Here is an 18,889-nt window from a genome sequence, read left to right on the forward strand (position 1 = left end):
GGGCACTGTAACTGGCAGTTGTATGGGCACTGCTGTAGTGATAAGTACTCTGCGGGCACTGCTGTAGTAATAAGTACTCTGCGGGCACTGCTGTAGTAATAAGTACTCTGCGGGCACTGCTGTAGTGATAAGTACTCTGCGGGCACCGCTGTAGTAATAAGTACTCTGCGGGCACCGCTGTAGTGATAAGTACTCTGCGGGCACTGCTGTAGTAATAAGTACTCTGCGGGCACTGCTGTAGTAATAAGTACTCTGCGGGCACTGCTGTAGTAATAAGTACTCTGCGGGCACTGCTGTAGTAATAAGTACTCTGCGGGCACTGCTGTAGTGATAAGTACTCTGCGGGCACTGCTGTAGTAATAAGTACTCTGCGGGCACTGCTGTAGTAATAAGTACTCTGCGGGCACTGCTGTAGTGATAAGTACTCTGCGGGTACTGCTGTAGTGATAAGTACTCTGCGGGCACTGCTGTAGTAATAAGTACTCTGCGGGCACTGCTGTAGTAATAAGTACTCTGCGGGCACCGCTGTAATGATAAATACTCTGCGGGCACTGCTACGTGATTAGTTTATGATCATGGGTATACGGCGGGCACACATTCTCTGTAGAGGGAACACTTAGCCTACACTACTATATGGGCACAGAAGTGGGTATTATCAGAAAGGTGGCACCACTGTGTAGGTACTACGTGGCTCTAGTGAGGAAACAGTCAGCAGTAAGCACTATATAGAACAATTCAGAGGCGTCACTGGCATTACTAGGCCTGGACACTCAGAAAACACAGTGTGCAAAAATAGGTAACAGCCCCTATAGGAACATCAATTTGTGACTTTGAGACAACAGTTATAATTAATAAGTAGCTGGAAAATATTCCATATATTCTATGTATACACTATATGGACAAAAGTGTTGAAATTCTATTCTAAATCCATAGACATTAATATGGAGTTGGTCCCTTTGCAGTAAAACATCTTCCCCTCTTCTGAGAAGTTTTTGGGGTGTCTGTGGGAATTTTTGCCCATTCATCCAGAAGAGCATTTGTGAGGTCAGACACTGATGTTGGGGGAGGGGGCCGGGCTCACAATCTTCATTCTAGTTAATCCCAATGGTGTTAGATGGGGTTGAGGTCAGGACTCTGCGCGGGCAGCCAAGTTCTTCCACACAAAACTCCCCCAACCAACCAGCCATGTCTCTAGTGAGATCTTTACATCGACTCGTTCTATCACAAATGTTCGCACCTGTGGCAATGGGACTGAATGAAACACCTGAATTCAATGTTAGAGAGGTTTGTCCCAGCACTCTCCTATATACAGTTACTGGGGAGTTCTCCTGGGGGATAAGATCTTTGAGAGTCATTCTGGTTTGGAGGAGAAGAAGCGCCGCATTACTGACACTTACTTTTATATAGGAGAAATCCACCAATGCCGCCAGCGAGAAGAATGACGACCGCCACAGCTATGATCACAGGAATGGCCCAGTCACTCGCCTTCTCTGGTTCTAGAAGTTATAGAATAGAAAGGTAAATATGAGATGTGGATTATACTGAGAGCTTCATGTGCCAGTGATTGACAGTCTGCGTCCGCTGTAGTAATGACATATGTGCCGTGTAATAGTGTTACATACATGTGCACAATCCACACGTCTATTCCTGTAACTCACCTTAGGGATATGTTCAGTCCAATGCTGGTGACAGGAGTTTTACTAAACTCACTCGCAGATTTGTGGATTTATAAAATCTGCATGTAACAATCTGCTGCTTCTGGACGTGTATTCTGAAGACTGTAATACTGCAGGGGGCTTAGAAACCAGATCTCATGGCCGGGTGACCACTATTGTATTACATGCAGCTACATACACTGAAGCCATCACAGCTGTACAATGCACTGCCTCTCTATGTTACACTGACTTGTTCTTGGTCCCTCTCACTCCGGCAGCAGGAACATGACTTAAGGTATGTTTGATGCTTCCGCTATCTACGACCTTACACCCCAAACCCCAATAAGAGACCACACATGAATTTTGGTGTAAAGGCCACAGCAGCCATTTATTAAACACACCTTTTTTCTGAAAAAGAGCATAACCATAAACACATCATAACTCCATGATAACATCCTGCTCTATTTCCCAACTCCAGATAAAGGATCCTTGAAGGCACTTCAATCATTAAACTCCATCGTTTCCTTATTAGGTCTGGACCTCTTACCCTACAGCCGTTCTGCACCTGACCCGAGGGCACCAACCATGTCCAAGACCTCTCTCTCCCTTCCTGGGGACCCTGCCCATCAGGAATATATATGAGCTGGGTAACCACTCCCCAGCCCCTCCAATACTATCCCGGGTTAAACGCCCCGAGTTCTCTTGCAACAATCTCCATTGTTGCTTCTCCTTCTTACCATTACGTGCCTCCAAAGACCCCTCCTCCTACCGCCACGACAATCATGTGTGACCCCTTACACATGATTGTCCCTCCACAACTGCAGGGCTTTCTCCATGCCCTCCTTGATGTCCAGGGTCCACATATCCAGACCCACCTCGTTTAAATGAACACCATCCGCCCTGAGGAAACCTACCTCTCTACCCTCCAACTCCTTATGCCGCACCACAACACCGCCATTGCGTGCCACAAACCTGCCAACTACCTTGTTGACCTTTGCCCGCGCTTTATTTAAGCTATGTACGGAACGTGCCTGCCGCCACACCTTGCGAGCCACAATATCCGACCATACAATAACCACTCCTGGGAACGCCGACCACAACCGCAAAAGGTCAATCTTCACATCCCTCACTAAATCCCTGGACGACCGAATGCCCAAATCATTGCCGCCAAGGTGCACTACTAAGATATCCGGCGCCCTGTCCAAACCTGCATAAAATTGTACCTCTGGTAACAGCCTACACCACAGCATGCCCCGCAGGCCCAACCATCTGACCTGCACCTCTGCGTGATCCATGCCCAACTGTCGTCCGGCCGGACGAACATCTGCACGCACACCTCCCCAGTGCACGTAGGATTGCCCCATGATCCAAATCAAGCAGGGACCTGCACCTAAAACAACACAAAACAACAACGTAACTACTCCATATCCACCTCCAGCACATCTTATCACCACCGCCTCAAAGCAAGTGAGGCCGCACATACAACCTATATCTGTCTGACTCCCACCTGCCGATCTTCTTAACCATCGCCGGGTATAAACCCCACCGAGCTGCTTCCGTAGCTGCGCCAATTCTAAAGGAATGAGAGCTAAAACCTGCTCCACCTCTGCCAGACAACAGGATACATTTTTTGAACACCTGTGAAAACTGGAATTTTGACAGAGACAGCCCGTCTGCATGAACCAACAAGGATGCCGGGCCCTCAGGCCTCACCGCAACAAACTCCCGAAAACCGCAGACCGGGCACACCCGCGACCCAGGTAACTCATACAAGCGCACCACAAAACCTCTCCCTTCCTGATCTGTCTTAGATCTACGGAGCAAACAAGAAAGGCAGGAGCCATCCAAATCCACATCAGCGTACAATAAACTCCCTGCCACACTCTTACTGGCCGACACCAACTCCGATATTCGGAACGCCCCAAAGAAAGCCAAAGAAAAGGCCAGTGTAAATAGCCGTACTTCAAATGCTGAAACACAAACCTCCCTCAACAACTCACAAATTGCTACCAACAGCTCAAATGACACCGGCTTCCTGAGATCCCTAACCGCGGAACCCCTCCTGAAACCCTTCATTGCCTGCCGCACCAGAAAGGACTTAGTCACGTCCTCCTCACCTTTCTTCTTGAACCAAAAAGCCAAGGCCGACAAACTCCGAGCGACCGTTGCTGCAGACGCCCCTTCACTGTACGCATTTCCTATAAAATACAGCAAACACGCCTGCCGATCTGCAATACCTGCCTGCGCATTTTCCAACAACGCCTCCCATACCTGCCATACCGCACTGTACCTCTGCCACGTGACCGCACTAACCGACCTTTCCACAAGTGACATCGCCATTGTCACACCACCTTCCACAGATGCTCTGGACACGGCAGGCCATGAGACTCCGTCCCCGGCGCCAGCAGACGAAACCTGTCCCACTGTTGACGAGAAAGGGAATCAGCCACAGAATTCAGCACCCCAGGAATATGCACTGCCACAAAATGCGCATTCAACATCAGACCTCTCAAAACTAAATGTCGCAATAGCCGCACGACTGGCGGAGAATTAGCTGTCTGCGCATTAACAGCCTGAACGACACCCAGATTGTCACATACGAAACGCACTCTCCGGTCCCGCAGACAATCCCCCCACAACTCCGCCGCCACCACAATCGGGAACAATTCCAGCAGAGCCAAGTTACGGACAAAACCATATTCATGCCATGTATCAGGCCAAACTCCTGCACACCACTGCCCTTGGAAATAAGCCCCAAATCCACAAGCACCTGATACATCAGTATACAGCTCCAAGTCCACACTAGACACCGGCTCAGTGGCGGATTATCATATGGGCGATTCGGGCGGCCGCCCGGGGCCCGAGGCTCCCAGGGGGCCCATGGCAGCCCGAACCGCACATCATCTTGCAAAGTTACTTATTCAGCGCGCTAGCGCTGCTAACTAACGAAGATGAGGGGAGGAGCAGGGAATTGGCCGGGAAAGGGGTAGGACACGCCTCCCTGACAAGTGCGGGCCGCCGCCATTGAGTAACAGAACAGCGAGGGACGGCTGTTCTGTTACTCCGAATCTGCAAGACGGTCGGTCACCGGCGCTGAGGTCAGTACAGCAGGCTTATCCTCCTTCCCAACTGGTTCCCGACCGCTGGCTGTATTTTTACGGCCAGCGGTCAGGGACGGGTCCTTAAAACCCGAGCCATAGACTTTCTACGGCTCGGGTTTTAACTTGCTGCCCGCGCGATCGGGTCTCCGGCTGTCAGTGACTGCCGGGGACCCTGAGGAAAAGACAGAAGCAGCTTTCGCTGCTTCTGTCTTCTCCGATGTCTTCTTACACAGCGTTCAATGAACGCTGTGTATAGGAATAGAGACAGCAGCAGCGGCGCTGTCTCTATTCCTCCCGGTGATCATGTGACTGTTCACATGATCGCCGGGTGCCGTTAGTGGCAGGCTGCTGCTGGGTCTAACTAGACCCAGCACAGCCCTATTAGTGACAATCGTCACTATGAGAGGGCTGATTTCCCCTGTAACTGGGGCTGCTGTGCAGCTCCAGTTACAGTGGAAAAACATGGTGTAAAAGAAAGAAAAAATATATATAAAGTTCCCCAAAGGTCTTTTTTGACCTTTGAGGAACAGACCACAGTAATAAAAAAATAGGAAAGTAAAGTGCAAAAAAAATGAAATAATAAATACACATAAAATACCCACCCCAATAAAAACCGTCCCCCCCCCCCGCCAATCATTGACGTAACGCTAGCGCTGACCCAATTACCCTAATATAGACATGTAATATATTAACATTTACGGTAAACAATGACGATTACAAATAAAAGGTCTATTTTAGGGTAAAACTATGTTATTACCAAAAAAAATAGCTGAAACGTAAAAAAGCTTATTTTTTTACTATTATTTTCAAACTTTATGAATAAAAATTCTAAAATAGCAAAAAAGGTGTGTATAAAAACGCTAAAAAAAAAGAAACATGCATTGTCTACGGAAAAAACGTCGCAAAAATCACGTCGTTTTTATTTCTTTTTTATAAAAATGTGTGTTTGGTGCAACTTTGTAATTACGTTTTATTAAAAAATATTTTCACTTTTTGAGATACAGCTGCTTTGTATCCTGTATCCGTCAGGTCAGCAGGACTGACGGGATCAGTGAAACGGGCCCTGCGCTAAATTATAATCTTCGATGTGATAGATTTGAGGTGGATCCTGCGTGTCACTGATCCTGTCAGTCCTGCTGACCTGACGGATACAGGATACAAAGCAGCTGTATCTCAAAAAGTGAAAATATTTTTTAATAAAACGTAATTACAAAGTTGCACCAAACACACATTTTTATAAAAAATAAATAAAAACGACGTGATTTTTGCGACGTTTTTTCCGTAGACAATGCAGGGTTCGTTTTTTATCGTTTTTATACACACCTTTTTTGCTATTTTACAATTTTTATTCATAAAGTTTATCTATATGGGGCTGTGTGTAACGCTCTCTACGGGGAGGATGTGTGATATATAGAGGGGGCTGTGTATGGCGATATCTATGGGGGTGTGTAATATCTACAGGGGCTGTGTGTGGCACTATGTACAGGGGGCTGTGTGTATGTGGTGTTTTACAGTGTGTGGTATTATATTCAGGCGCGCAGTGTTTGGTGCTATTATATTTAGGGGCACAGTATGTGGCACCATGATAACTTTATTTTCGTTTATAGGTGTGGAAATGTTGGAAAAGTGAGGAGACGTCTGAGTGGCAAATTCTGCAGAAATGAGTCATGGCCAGGAGAAGTCGTCATGAGCGCTGGACCGGATGGAGAAGAAAAGAGGAAAAAAACTACTAGAATCTGAGACGTCGTCACCTGTGAGTCACTAGATTTATAGAGAATCTGTCACCTCTCCTGACATGTTTATTATAGGAATCCTTGTATTTCACAAAAAGTCTTTCTGCAGTCCAGGACTGATAGACAATTCCCCTTGTCAGGAGGTTGTGTCCCTGCACAGTGTGATCCTGTCAGTATGTAGGGACACCGCGCTGTGACAAGGGGAATCGTAACACTGTTAATGCTTGCCCAAAAAAGTAGTGTCAAAAATAGTTACGGCGCGGCAGGGCGGCGGTGAGGAAGGGGGGCCCAAGTTTGGGTAACAGCCCAGGGCCCATGGTCTACTTAATCCGCCACTGCTGATACATGAGCACCGACCGCCCATTATAGGTCTGCAAAAACTCCCCCCACACCAACAAATCAGCTTTCAACTCCGCCGACAACCTAATAAAATGATGAGGGGAATGCACCCCTGCGGTAGCACTCGCCAATCGCCTGCAAAACACCCGCCCCATGGGCATAATCCTACAAGCAAAATTCAAATGCCCCAACAAGGATTGCAAGTCCCGCAACTGTATCTTCTTCCTGCGCAGCGCACTCGCCACCAACCCTCTCATCTCCAGCAACTTATCATCAGGCAAGCGACACTCCATGTTATCTGAATCAATCATGATTCCCAAAAACTTAATGACCGTCGTGGGTCCCTCAGTTTTTCCAGGCGCCAAAGGTACCCCAAAATCCATTGCCACTCTCTCCATAGTGTGTAGCAATCCTGCACACACATAGGTACCCGGCGGACCGATAAACAGGAAATCATCCAGATAATGCAGCGCAGATTGCACCTGCGCCTCCCGACGGACCACCCACTCCAAAAACGTGCTAGACATCTCAAAATAAGCGCATGAAATGGAGCAGCCCATCGGGAGGCAACAATCCACAAAATATTCCTCCTGCCAATAACATCCCAGCAAACAAAAACTATCCGGATGCACCGGCAATAAACGAAAAGCGGCCTCAATGTCAGTTTTTGCTAACAGAGAGCCCTTCCCGTATTTCCGAACCCAAACAACCGCCGCATCAAAGTTAGTGTAACTAACCGCGCACAGGGCCGGATCAATGCCGTCATTCACCGACTCGCCTTCCGGATAAGACAAGTGATGAATAAGGCGGAATTTATTCGCCTCCTTTTTTGGAACCAAACCTAACGGGGAAACACGCAAATTCTGAACAGGCGGGGAGGAAAACGGACCCGCCATGCGGCCCAACGCCACCTCCTTCAGCAGCTTATCCGTAACCAGATCAGGCCGCGCCAAAGCAGACGACAAATTACGGACTAACCCGTCACGTCCAACCGACGTACAAGGAATCCGAAAACCTTCTGAAAAACCTAACCATAACAACTCCGCCACTTTCTTATTTGGATAGCCCCTTAAAAACGGGAGCATCCTTTCCACCCTCACCGGCGTCGCCCCTCTTCTGCTCAGCATCTCCCTGCCTGCCCCTATGCTTCTTGAAGCATCTGGACAAACCATGGGCGCCTCCGCAACCGGAGCACTCGTGCTTATACCTGCAGTCTGGGCCGAACTTGCAATGCCCCTCATTATACTGCCAGCAACACCCCTTTCCTGAGGATCCTGACCGACCCGCTGCTGACCCCTGACCGCCGGCCGTATCCCGAAAGGGCTGCTGACCCTGTTTTGGCGCAGACATCAGCCGCATCCACAAACTGATATCTTTGTGGTCCCATCGCAATGACGGGCGCACCGACTTCCGTTGACGAAACTGTTCGTCATACCGCAACCAAGCGTTACCGCCGTATACACGATACGCCTCCCCTACCGAATCCATATAACAAAATAACGCCGAACAATTCTCCGGCGCCTTCTCACCCACCACACTAGCCAATATAGCGAAGGCCTGCAGCCAATTCGCAAAAGTCCGAGGAATCAAGCGATACCGCCGCCGCTCCTCCTTCTTACTTTCATCCGGTTTCCACCGGTCCAAATTAAACTTCTCTAATGGCAGCAAAGAAAAAATCTCAACATATTCATCTTTCCAGATCTTTTCCCTAATTTCCACCTTCAAATGCGCCCCCAGCGGGCCCTCAAAGCACACATAAACCTCACCTTTTGCCGCATCCGCCAAACGCACATCCTCCACCACTTTCTTAACCGTACTATCCGCCGCATCCACCGCTTTTTCCACCGCCACTACGGCACCCACAACCGGCGCTACGTCACTAACACCCGCAATCCCTGCCGCAGCCGCACCAGAAATCGCCTCGTTAACAACTGCACTCCCTGCCGCACTAGCAGACGCCTCACTAGCAGCGCCCCATACCCTCGCTGGCGACTGCTCTACGCCTGGCACAGTTCTCATAAAATATTCCTGCATCCCTCTAAACAACAATTGCATCTGTGACATTGACAACATCCCCCCCACATCCCCCCCACACATCCCCGGCACCACATCCGTGGTAGACTCACCCGTACGTCCCTGAGGTGACCTCCCAGCGGACGCGTCCATCACTCCAGATAATCCAGGCGTCGGTCGTGACGATCCTGGGGAGTGGTGCTCCTGCACCCCACGCTCCCCGTAGCTCCGCACACTTCTTGTTGAGGAAGCTCTAGGCCCAGCGGAACGCGGCCCGTCCATGATCCTGCCACCCGCTGGTGGCGCGACATATCCAGCCACGATCCTGCCACCCGCTGGTGGCGCGACTTCAACCTGACAGCCCTGCCGATCCAGTCCTTCTGCAGGGCTGTCAAACACAAATCTCCTTGTCGCCGCTTGTCTTGCAGACCGCTGCCCCCCCTCGTCCGGATGGGGCCCGGCGTCACTCACCGAAGCTGCCCGGGTCCTTCTGGTCGCTGTCGCTGTCACACGCCTCCCTGCTCCTGCAGGAGGCGATCTCGCTCCCCATCCAGAGGCCGCTCGCCTCTTCCTACGTGTCGGTCTTGTAGTCCGGACGTCTGTGTGCAGAGCTCCTCCGGCACCTGGAGCATCGGCGCCGGAGAAAGCCGTCACTTCCTGTGATGCGCATCCGGTCCCGCACGCACATCCGGCCTTGTGCGCGCATCCGGTCTTGCGCGCGCATCCGGTCCCGCCTCCACTTCCGGCGTCGTTGTTTGAGACAGGAGGGAGGAAGATGGCCGCCGCGGCCCCCCCCCTCCTGTCACCTCCGATCTAGCCCGCCTGATGGGATTCCTCCCAGACCTCCGCGGACCGTCGCCAGGGTGCAGCTCCGGACCAGCAGGAGGAGGAGGGTCCCTGGAGGGGCTCCCTCGGCGCCGACCAGACCGAGGTGCATCCGCAGAAGAAGGCCTCTCCTGAGGCCCGGAACGCCCGCTGCTGCGTCCCTCACTCTCCTCTCCAGCCGCTGGAACCGGAGGGAGAGCCCCGGCAATCAGCGCATCCAGCCATCCCACGCCGTGCTGCATCGCTGCATCCCTGATCCTGGCCATCGTTGACTCCATCGCCGCTTCCATCATGTAAGTAAAATTATTTATCTGTATATTTTTCTTTTTCACTATAATAACAGGACAAAACTTTCTCCTGTTGTCCAGCGGGAAAGAGGGCTGCCTCTTCCCCGCATGGACTTATATACTTTATTCTCCACCCACCACATATAGATACATTTTGCCCCATGCCCCTTTCACATAACCCTCCAATCCCTATAAATATAGCCTAAAACATAATACCTAGAACATAATAGCCTAGAACTTCCAAACACCTAGTCATGCGCTTCCTTCATTACGGCTGCGCCTACATTACGCTGGGCTTACTCGACAGGACAAAGGCGACTGAGATACAAACAAGAAATACCAGTGAGAAACGTGCCGGAAGAAGAAACATTGGAAGTCCCGTGCTCTCTATGTAATGAGACGGGGACTTGGGGGAGACATTGTGTGGCAAATGGAGAGAATTTATATAAAACCGGAGCGGACACTTACATCGAAGATACAGGATTCCCGCTCCGGCATACAATAAGCATATTACACTGACGGCTCTTCTACATTTATAGCCTGAGGTCTGATATCAACATGAACAGATTCATTGTGTTATAAATATGTCTAGACCTCCGGAGATTATCTGACCCCTAAGAGGAGGAAGGGATTTATATTGGAACATGAAGAGTTAAATCACGTAATGTGCGGTTCTGCAGTTCCCATTAATAACTAGACTATACAATACATATAACATTAGTGATCGCCGGTCATGAGATATCGCAGAGTCTTACTCCTCTCCGCCATCCAGTATGGAGAACACTCACCCAACATCACGTTCAGCGACTCTGCCAGGCTGCTGTGCGCCACGTAACAGGAGTAACTGTCGCCCTCTTTGGGGATCACTTCCGCAGTCACCCTGATCTGATAGGTGCCGTCAGGATTGGGGAGGATGTGTGTGGTCTCATATGTGGGAATGTCGTCCATCCCGTTCTTCCTCCACTTCACATCCACAGCTCGGGGGTGAAATCCATACACCTGGCAGTGAAGCTTCATGATCTCATCATCTTCCTGACTGGACACCTTCACCTTTGGCTGAACTGAGAGCGGAAAAGAAGAAAATATAACTGTACCCCCGCATCACAGATCTGATCAGCACAATCAGCAGCGCCCCCTGTACTTTATATAACACTCCGGGGACCCTGGTGCCCCTAACATGTAAGAATAGGTCTCCATGACTGCAAACATCTCAAGCACAGGAGACCCCACACTGGTGGAGGAGGGAGCGGCAGCCTTTATTTAACCCCTTCCTGTCTTGCAATGTAATAGTATGTCACGGTAAGGCCACGTTCATACAGGGCGGATATGCTGCGTAAAAGTACACAGCGTATCCGCATTGGACCCCGCGGGGAATTCCAGCCGAAAAAACCCACCAAATTGTGGTGCAGTTTTGGTCAAACTGTCCGCTGCTGGAAACAGGTTAAAAAAAACCCCATAAACTTTAAAAAAAAAAAAACGTATACTTACCCGGTCTCTGTAGTCATGGCGACGTGTCCCTCTGTTGTCCAGCAGCCCATCCCCCTGGTGAGACGCCTCATCCCATGTGACCGCTGCGGCCGGTGATTGTGATTATTTTTTTTGCGGGTTTTTCTTCCCCATTGAATTCAATGGGAAAAACCAGCAACAGAGAACCAGCGATATTTTATTACCCAAACATTATATAAAAACAAAAAACCTACACATATTATATATCTACACGACCGGAACACCCTGAAGAATTCATTTAACAGCTTATTTAGCGTGAAACGTGAAAGTCTACACACACAGCGTTTTGGTTTGTGGCGTAGTTGTAGCGTTTTTGGGGTCAGTGGCGTTTTCCAAAGGCTCCTCTATAAGAGTTCATAAGTGATCAGAAATACGCCGATACAAAATGGGCCTCCGTCGCAGATCTGGCAGGGAGTACCGGAAAATATTGTTTCCAGTAAAATCACGGACTCCCCAAAGGAAAGCAGATGGAACCCATTGAAGTCAATGGTTCCGTTGGCCGCCGGCGGTATCCGTTGTGCACTGGATCCGTGGCTTCTGGCAACCCCCATTTCTGCTCCTCTGACAGAGCAAAACAACAGAATAACCCAACACAGGTGTGAACAGCCCCTTAAAGTCTCTTGCCCAGTTAAGAACAGTTTTGAGTCCACAACAAAATGCTGCGCTTTCACGCGTTGCAGTCCCGGGTGTCCTCAGTGTTTGTTCCGTGTGCCATCAGTTCTCTGTCACTGTTGGTGCACATTTTTTATTTATTTTTCCTCTGCATTTCTTTAGCAACGGTTGCGTGAAACACGGACAGTACATGTATGACATCCGTGTGCTGTCCGTGATTTTCACGCAGCCATTGACTTCAATGGGGCGTGTTCCATAAAAACGGACTAGAATAGGACATGCAGTGAGTTTTACGCAGTGGAAACACGATGTGTGAAAAATCACTGACGTCTGAATAGCCCCATTGGATTGCACAGGTCCGCGCGCTGTCCATTGTATTAACGGGCAGCACACGGTCGTATACAACGTTCATGTGAATCAGGCCTAAGAGTCAAGTTAAAGATTGCTACATCTGTAGGTTTGTAGTCACCGTACGCCCAGCACGTCGGTATACAGCTGGAGTGTAGAGTCTAATCCTGCCCACATCAACAACAGACATTTAGGGAGTAGTTAGTAAAGTAAATTACAACTTACAGATGAGGCCGGAGCGGGATCGGGCACATTCACATATAAAGCGGAGGACAGAACACTGCGCACGTGCAGTGCAGTGAGGTGGACGGTCCTCGGCTTAATGTGCACAATGCGCCCGATGCCACCGTACTCGGTGCCCGGACTTTTGGTAAATTGTAATTGACTTTACAAACTATTCCCTAAAATGTCCATTTTTGAGGTAGGAAAACCTGGAACACTAAACCGGAGCTGCAAAACGACACACTGGGGGTTTATCGGCTCCAAACCTACTGACAGTTTCCCTTTATAGGGTTCTTCCCATTATACAATGTTACGGCATATCGCTATGATACCGGGTTCCTTCGTGTTTTCTCCTTCACATCGGCGCTCCCGGTCACCCGCCATGCAGGGAATTGCAACACAGCCACTTACGACTGAAACGCTGAAGGAACCAGACTGCTCAGCCAGCTCTGCGACCCCCTCATTATAAGGATCGTGGGGGGTCCCAGCAGTCAGACACACGCCGGTCATAGCCTAGCAATATGCCAGCACTTACTATAGTGGGAGAACCTCTCTAACCTAAAGAAAGAGAAGGATCAGCGGTTCTGAAATGGCGGACCGCGGTGTAAATCCAGGGCGGGGACGTCAGCGGTCTGGACCCCACAACCTGCCGTCATATACGCATTGGAGGAGGAGGTCAGTATTCTGCTACGGGGCCAATGAGCTCAAATGGGCCCGGGACACAAGGTCCTGACACTGGCCAACCTGGAATTGAAGAGGACCCGGGAGCGAGAAGTATTTTTTTATATAAATATATTACATATTTTTGGTCTGATTTGGGGTCTATGTGAATTTAGGGGTCCGGTTTTCCTTCTCACAAATAATAATAAATCGTGATGTAAATAGTTCTACAAAGTTTGTGTAACGTTAAGAAGACAGCGAACCTTCACTACAACGAGTAGAGCCGCGCGCTACAGATAACGCAGCTCATCTCTCGTTACACGTGCGGCATGAAGGGAATTGGATGTCGTCACTTTCTACGGATTTACACAGAAACGGCAAAAATACAACCTCAACTTCTATCATTTTCCGCTGACGTTTCTGTGCGAGGTCTTGTTTTTTGTGTTTCAGGTTTTTGTTATAATTTTTTGGAACATCAACATTGGCGTTTAATTAACATATTTCCTTAAGTGAAATGCACAAAAATATTCAATACCGCCATTGTCTTGTGTATATTTTCCATCATTATGTTCTACATTTATCTTATGGGTGTAACAATTAAGGGGACACTTAATATCTATAGAACCTTTATTTAATAGTTAAAAAACAAAACACAAAAAACCTGTCACCCCTCCGTGATGATCACGCGGGCGCAGCAAGGTCACAGCGACATGAATGTACGGCATTAAGCTCTGTCTCTCGGCTGTGGCGGAGAACGTTAGGCTCATGCACATGGTCGGATTGACTACATTTTGGCCTCCACATTGATTGAATTTTCATTGGGTTTATGGGGGGGGGGGGGGGGCATTTCCACCTTTTGCCTCAGGCAGGAGAAGAGCGAGAATCAGCCCCTGTCCTATGTTTACATCAGTTACAGTAGGGGTATGTTCACACAGTTTGATCTTGGAAACTGCACCGCAAAACTCGCCAAAAACCGGCCGGAAATGCCTCCCATTGATTTCAATGGGAGGCAGAGGCGGTTTTCTCCCGCGAGCCGGTTTTAAAGAAGGGACATGCCCTATCTTCGCGCGGTTACGCATCAATGGGAGGCAGAGAAAGCGCATTTCATAGCGTTTTATGCCTGCGGCGCTCAATGGCCGCGGGCGAAAAACGCAGCGAAAATCGTGCAGGAAGAGGAAAATGTGCCCCAAACTTCCAAACTGAATTTTGAGGCAGATTTTCCGCCTGCAAAAAACCTCTGTGCGAACCCGGCCTTAAGGGAAACCCGCCGCCACCAATAACTAAGAAATGTCTCTAATACAAGGAGAGCAAAAAACATTTCACATTAACATGTAATGCATTCCTTTACTCTGCCACCAGATGGCGCCATGTTACTGTCAGCTGCTGTGAAATGAGAAAGAAAAAAAAGTTTCGGGATTTTGGGGGCTCCTGACTGCAATATCTCATTATAATAATCTTCTAGTTTAGTATCTACGGCCCCACGCACACGACCGGAGCACACGACCGGATTTTTCATCCATCCACAAATACGGCACACGGTCTGGAAATACGGTCTGTAGTGAATCCGTAGCTCATCCGTATTTATGGAGGCGCCTATAGACTTCTGTGCAGCGTCCGTGCCGTAATTACGGACTAGAATAGGACACGTTCTATAATTTGTGGATAATTTCTACAGGACGGACACCCATCTGTAAATATATGGAAAGGTGCCCAGGGCCAATAGAAATAAGTGAGTCCGGAATTTCATCCGTAATTACAGATGAAAACTACGGTCGCATGCATGGGACCTAAGACATGACCGGAAGATAAGCGTCTCGTCTCTGCTCATCTCCAGCACAAATCCTGCGGGTGGCGCTATAATAGACCTGCAAATGTGAGAACAAGTCACAAAGCACAGAAATAGAGAGGATGGGCGGCTAACACGGAGAGCAGCGGCGCAGGAACAGGCGGGAATCAGTCTAGTAAATCTATTCTACAGTTTATCATTTTTATATGGACATTGGAGCTTTTTTTGTAGTAAAACACTTTAGACCCTGTTCATACTGAGTTTGACGCGGAAACAACGGCCAAAATTGCCTCCCAATGATTTCAATGGGAGGTGGAGGCGTTTTTTGCCCGCAAGCGGAAGAATGAAGCCATGTGCCCTATCTTGAGGCGTTTTCTGCCTCAAAAACCCCATTGAAATCAATGGGAGACGCCACAAACGGCCTCTGTGTTTTGACACGTTTTATGGCAAAAAACGCTTACGGTTTTTTCCTTTGCTGGTTGAAGAAAGAGGTAAAAAAACAAAAGACAAAAATGCGGCAAAAAACGCCTGTGGTGCAAAACCACTTTAAAAAAAACGGAGCCGATTTTTACAGGCAGAATTTTATGCCTGTAAAAAACTGTGTGTGAACACGGCCTTGAAGGGATATTTCCATCTTCTCCCAGCAATAATAAACCATCACTTTATATGTCATCACTTTATGATTGGTGGGAGTCTGACCGCTGAGACCCCCACCGATCCGGAGATTGAAGGGGTAGCAGAGCTGGTTTAGCGCTCTGTCCCCTTATTCTCTCGCTGATAACCGCGCGGTGTACACGATGTCAGAGCTGCGCACACGTCACACACATACAGGACAGGAGACGCCATAGACCGGGCGCTGTGATGGCGACTCTCACCTCTCCTCTCCAGATCTTCTCTCCCGTTCTCCACATGTTTCTGCAGCCACTTGATACAGACATTCTCCAGGTAATTCTTGTATCTCTCCCCCGCTTGTACTTCTGGACTGTTCAATCTCTGTGTGGTGATCAGAGCCTGGGGCGTGGTGGTGATATATGTCCACGTCTTTGTGTCCAGAGACAAGAACTCTCTCCCGTCATATCCGTGCTGCCTGTATCCTGAAATGGAGCCGTCATCTCCCCGCGCACAGCCGTACATCCGCTGGAGGGAATGGAAACCTGCACACAGCACAGGAACATGTTACACAGAGCACATAAGTCATGTGTGTGATATGTGGTGTGTATGACATGTGCAGTGTGTATGACATGTGCAGTGTGTATGACATGTGCAGTGTGTGTGTGTGTGACATGTGCAGTGTGTGTGTGTGTGTGTGTGTCATGTGCAGTGTGTGTGTCATGTGCAGTGTGTGTGTGTGTGTGTGTGTGTGTGTCATGTGAAGTTTGTGTCATGTGAAGTGTGTGTGTGTGTGTGTGTGTCATGTGCAGTGTGTGTGTCATGTGCAGTGTGTGTGTGTGTGTGTGTGACATGTGCAGTGTGTGTGTGTGTGTGTGTGTGTGTGTGTGACATGTGCAGTGTGTGTGTGACATGTGCAGTGTGTGTGTGACATGTGCAGTGTGTGTGTGTGTGTGTGTGTGTGACATGTGCAGTGTGTGTGTGTGTGTGTGTGTGTGTGTGTGTGTGACATGTGCAGTGTGTGTGTGTGTGTGTGTGTGTGTGTGTGTGTGACATGTGCAGTCTGTGTGCCATGTGCAGTGTGTGTGTGACATGTGCAGTGTGTGTGTGTGATACGTGCAGTGTGTGTGTGAGACCTGTGCAGTGTGTGTGTGTGTGTGATATGTGACAACTGTGCGCTCTGCGGCTGAGAACCACATGGCAAAAAAAACACGCGGTTTATAGCGAATTGCAGTGTGTGTGTGTGAGATGTGCAGTGTGTGTGATATGTGCAGTGTGTGTGATATGTGCAGTGTGTGTGCGACATGTGCAGTGTGTGTGCGACATGTGCAGTGTGTGTGTGTGTGTGTGTGTGAGATGTGCAGTGTGTGTGATATGTGCAGTGTGTGAGTGTGATATGTGCAGTGTGTGCGACATGTGCAGTGTGTGTGTGTGATATGTGCAGTCTTTGTGCCATGTGCAGTGTGTGTGTGACATGTGCAGTCTGTGTGCCATGTGCAGTGTGTGTGTGTGTGTGTGACATGTGCAGTGTGTGACATGTGCAGTATATGCGTGCAGTGTGTGTGTGATCTGTGCAGTGTGAGTGATATGTGCAGTGTATGTGTGCAGTGTGTGTGTGAGACATGTGCAGTGTGTGATATGTGCAGTGTGTGTGTGATACGTGCAGTGTGTGTGTGAGACCTGTGCAGTGTGTGTGTGTGTGATATGTGACAACTGTGCGCTCTGCGGCTGGGAACCACATGGCAAAAAAACACGCGGTTTATAGCGAATTGCAGTGTGTGTGTGTGATATGTGCAGTGTGTGTGATATGTGCAGTGTGTGTGATATGTGCAGTGTGTGTGCGACATGTGCAGTGTGTGTGTGTGAGATGTGCAGTGTGTGTGATATGTGCAGTGTATGTGCAGTGTGTGTGTGATGTGCAGTGTGTATGTGTGTGATATGTGCAGTGTATGTGTGACATGTGCAGTGTGTGTGTGTGTGATATGTGCAGTGTGTGCGACATGTGCAGTGTATGTGTGCGACATGTGCAGTGTGTGTGTGATATGTGCAGTGTGTGTGTCATATGTGCAGTGTATGTGTGCGACGTGTGACAACTGTGCGCTGCGCGGCTGGGAACCACATGGCAAAAAAAAACACCATGCGGTTTATCGTGAATTGCTGCAGTTTCGCAATGCGGTATTTGGTCGCCTGGCACGTACATGTGAAGAACAGGGTTGTTATTTGCTTCCCCGGTCCTTGCTGTGCGCCCAAACACTGCATTGCAAAACTTCTGCTATTAAAGGTGAAACCACGTGCGTTATTTGCCACGTAACACAACTTCTAAGTGTACGGGCGGCTGAGGGCACGATTACACGTAGCGGCTTCGGGGCGTTCGTGCGCCGCTTGGCTGAGAGCTGTGGTTTTACTGTGAATTTCCAGTTTTGCAATGTGATTTTCGGCTGCGCAGCTCGTGGTGGTGAAGAACATGGTGGCCACGTGATTTACCTATACGAGTGGAAAACTGCATCGCAAAATTACTGGTAAAACGACCCACGTTTTTGATGCGCAGTACCTCATTGTGAAGCACACTGCCCCCCGGAGGCCGCAGCGTGTAATAACACCTTGAGGGTATAATCACATCATGGTCATATGGCGGCTTTTGCAATTTGATGGCATCGTGTGAATAAAACCTCTAACTATGACAGTAGTGGAACAAACCATTAGAAGGAGGGGGTACAAGATAAGGAGTTTCTGGGAATCTGTTTTAGGCCTCATCAGATCTATATGTAACACAATAGACCAAATTACACCGTCCACTATACTTGTGAATATTCTTATCCCGAATCTATGTAAATGGTCCAAAAAATTGATGCAACATCTTCTTTCTGGAGCAAAACTCTTAATCCCCCCAAACTGGAGATCGACTCATTCGCCTACATTAACGCAATGGGTGATTAAAGTCGACCAAATCCATCATCTAGAGGAGACCGCGGCCCCTCTCACCGCGCCCACGCTTTCTTCTCAGCATTGTGGGATCCATGGATTTATTTCCGTGCCTCAGAACAAGTCATCAAACTTGCGTCAGATTCCCAGTGATTTCCTTTGTCTTCGGAAGTTCCACGACTGTTTCATAATAATATTATATCTTCCCTGTACTAGACATCAGCCGCTGTCATTATATTTGAACGCCCCCCTCCCTCTCCCCTCCCCCCCT

General features: G+C 49.0%; 1 protein-coding gene across 1 annotated transcript; it reads right to left on the reverse strand.

Annotated features, from left to right (window-relative positions):
- Nucleotides 1-1,368: 1,368 nt before the first annotated feature.
- On the reverse strand, nucleotides 1,369-18,162 carry LOC142660058 (class I histocompatibility antigen, F10 alpha chain-like). Its single transcript, XM_075836707.1, has 4 exons — nucleotides 18,048-18,162; nucleotides 15,963-16,241; nucleotides 10,742-11,014; nucleotides 1,369-1,496 (listed from the first exon to the last, which is right to left on the reverse strand). The coding sequence occupies exons 1-4, from the start codon at nucleotides 18,160-18,162 to the stop codon at nucleotides 1,384-1,386; spliced, it is 780 nt and encodes a 259-aa protein (XP_075692822.1). The 3' UTR covers nucleotides 1,369-1,383.
- Between the last annotated feature and the right edge of the window lie 727 nt (nucleotides 18,163-18,889).

Source organism: Rhinoderma darwinii, chromosome 8 (assembly GCF_050947455.1).
Source record: "Rhinoderma darwinii isolate aRhiDar2 chromosome 8, aRhiDar2.hap1, whole genome shotgun sequence".
Classification (NCBI taxonomy): domain Eukaryota; kingdom Metazoa; phylum Chordata; class Amphibia; order Anura; family Rhinodermatidae; genus Rhinoderma; species Rhinoderma darwinii.

Excerpts from the sequence above, each read along its gene's own strand:
- LOC142660058 (XM_075836707.1), bottom strand. The coding sequence starts at position 18,162 with ATGTTCTTCACCACCACGAGCTGCGCAGCCGAAAATCACATTGCAAAA. Across the intron at positions 16,242-18,047 it reads ACGCCCCGAAGCCGCTACGT|GTTTCCATTCCCTCCAGCGG; the intron begins GTAATCGTGCCC and ends TGCTGTGTGCAG. Across the intron at positions 11,015-15,962 it reads AGAAGATCTGGAGAGGAGAG|TTCAGCCAAAGGTGAAGGTG; the intron begins GTGAGAGTCGCC and ends TTCCGCTCTCAG.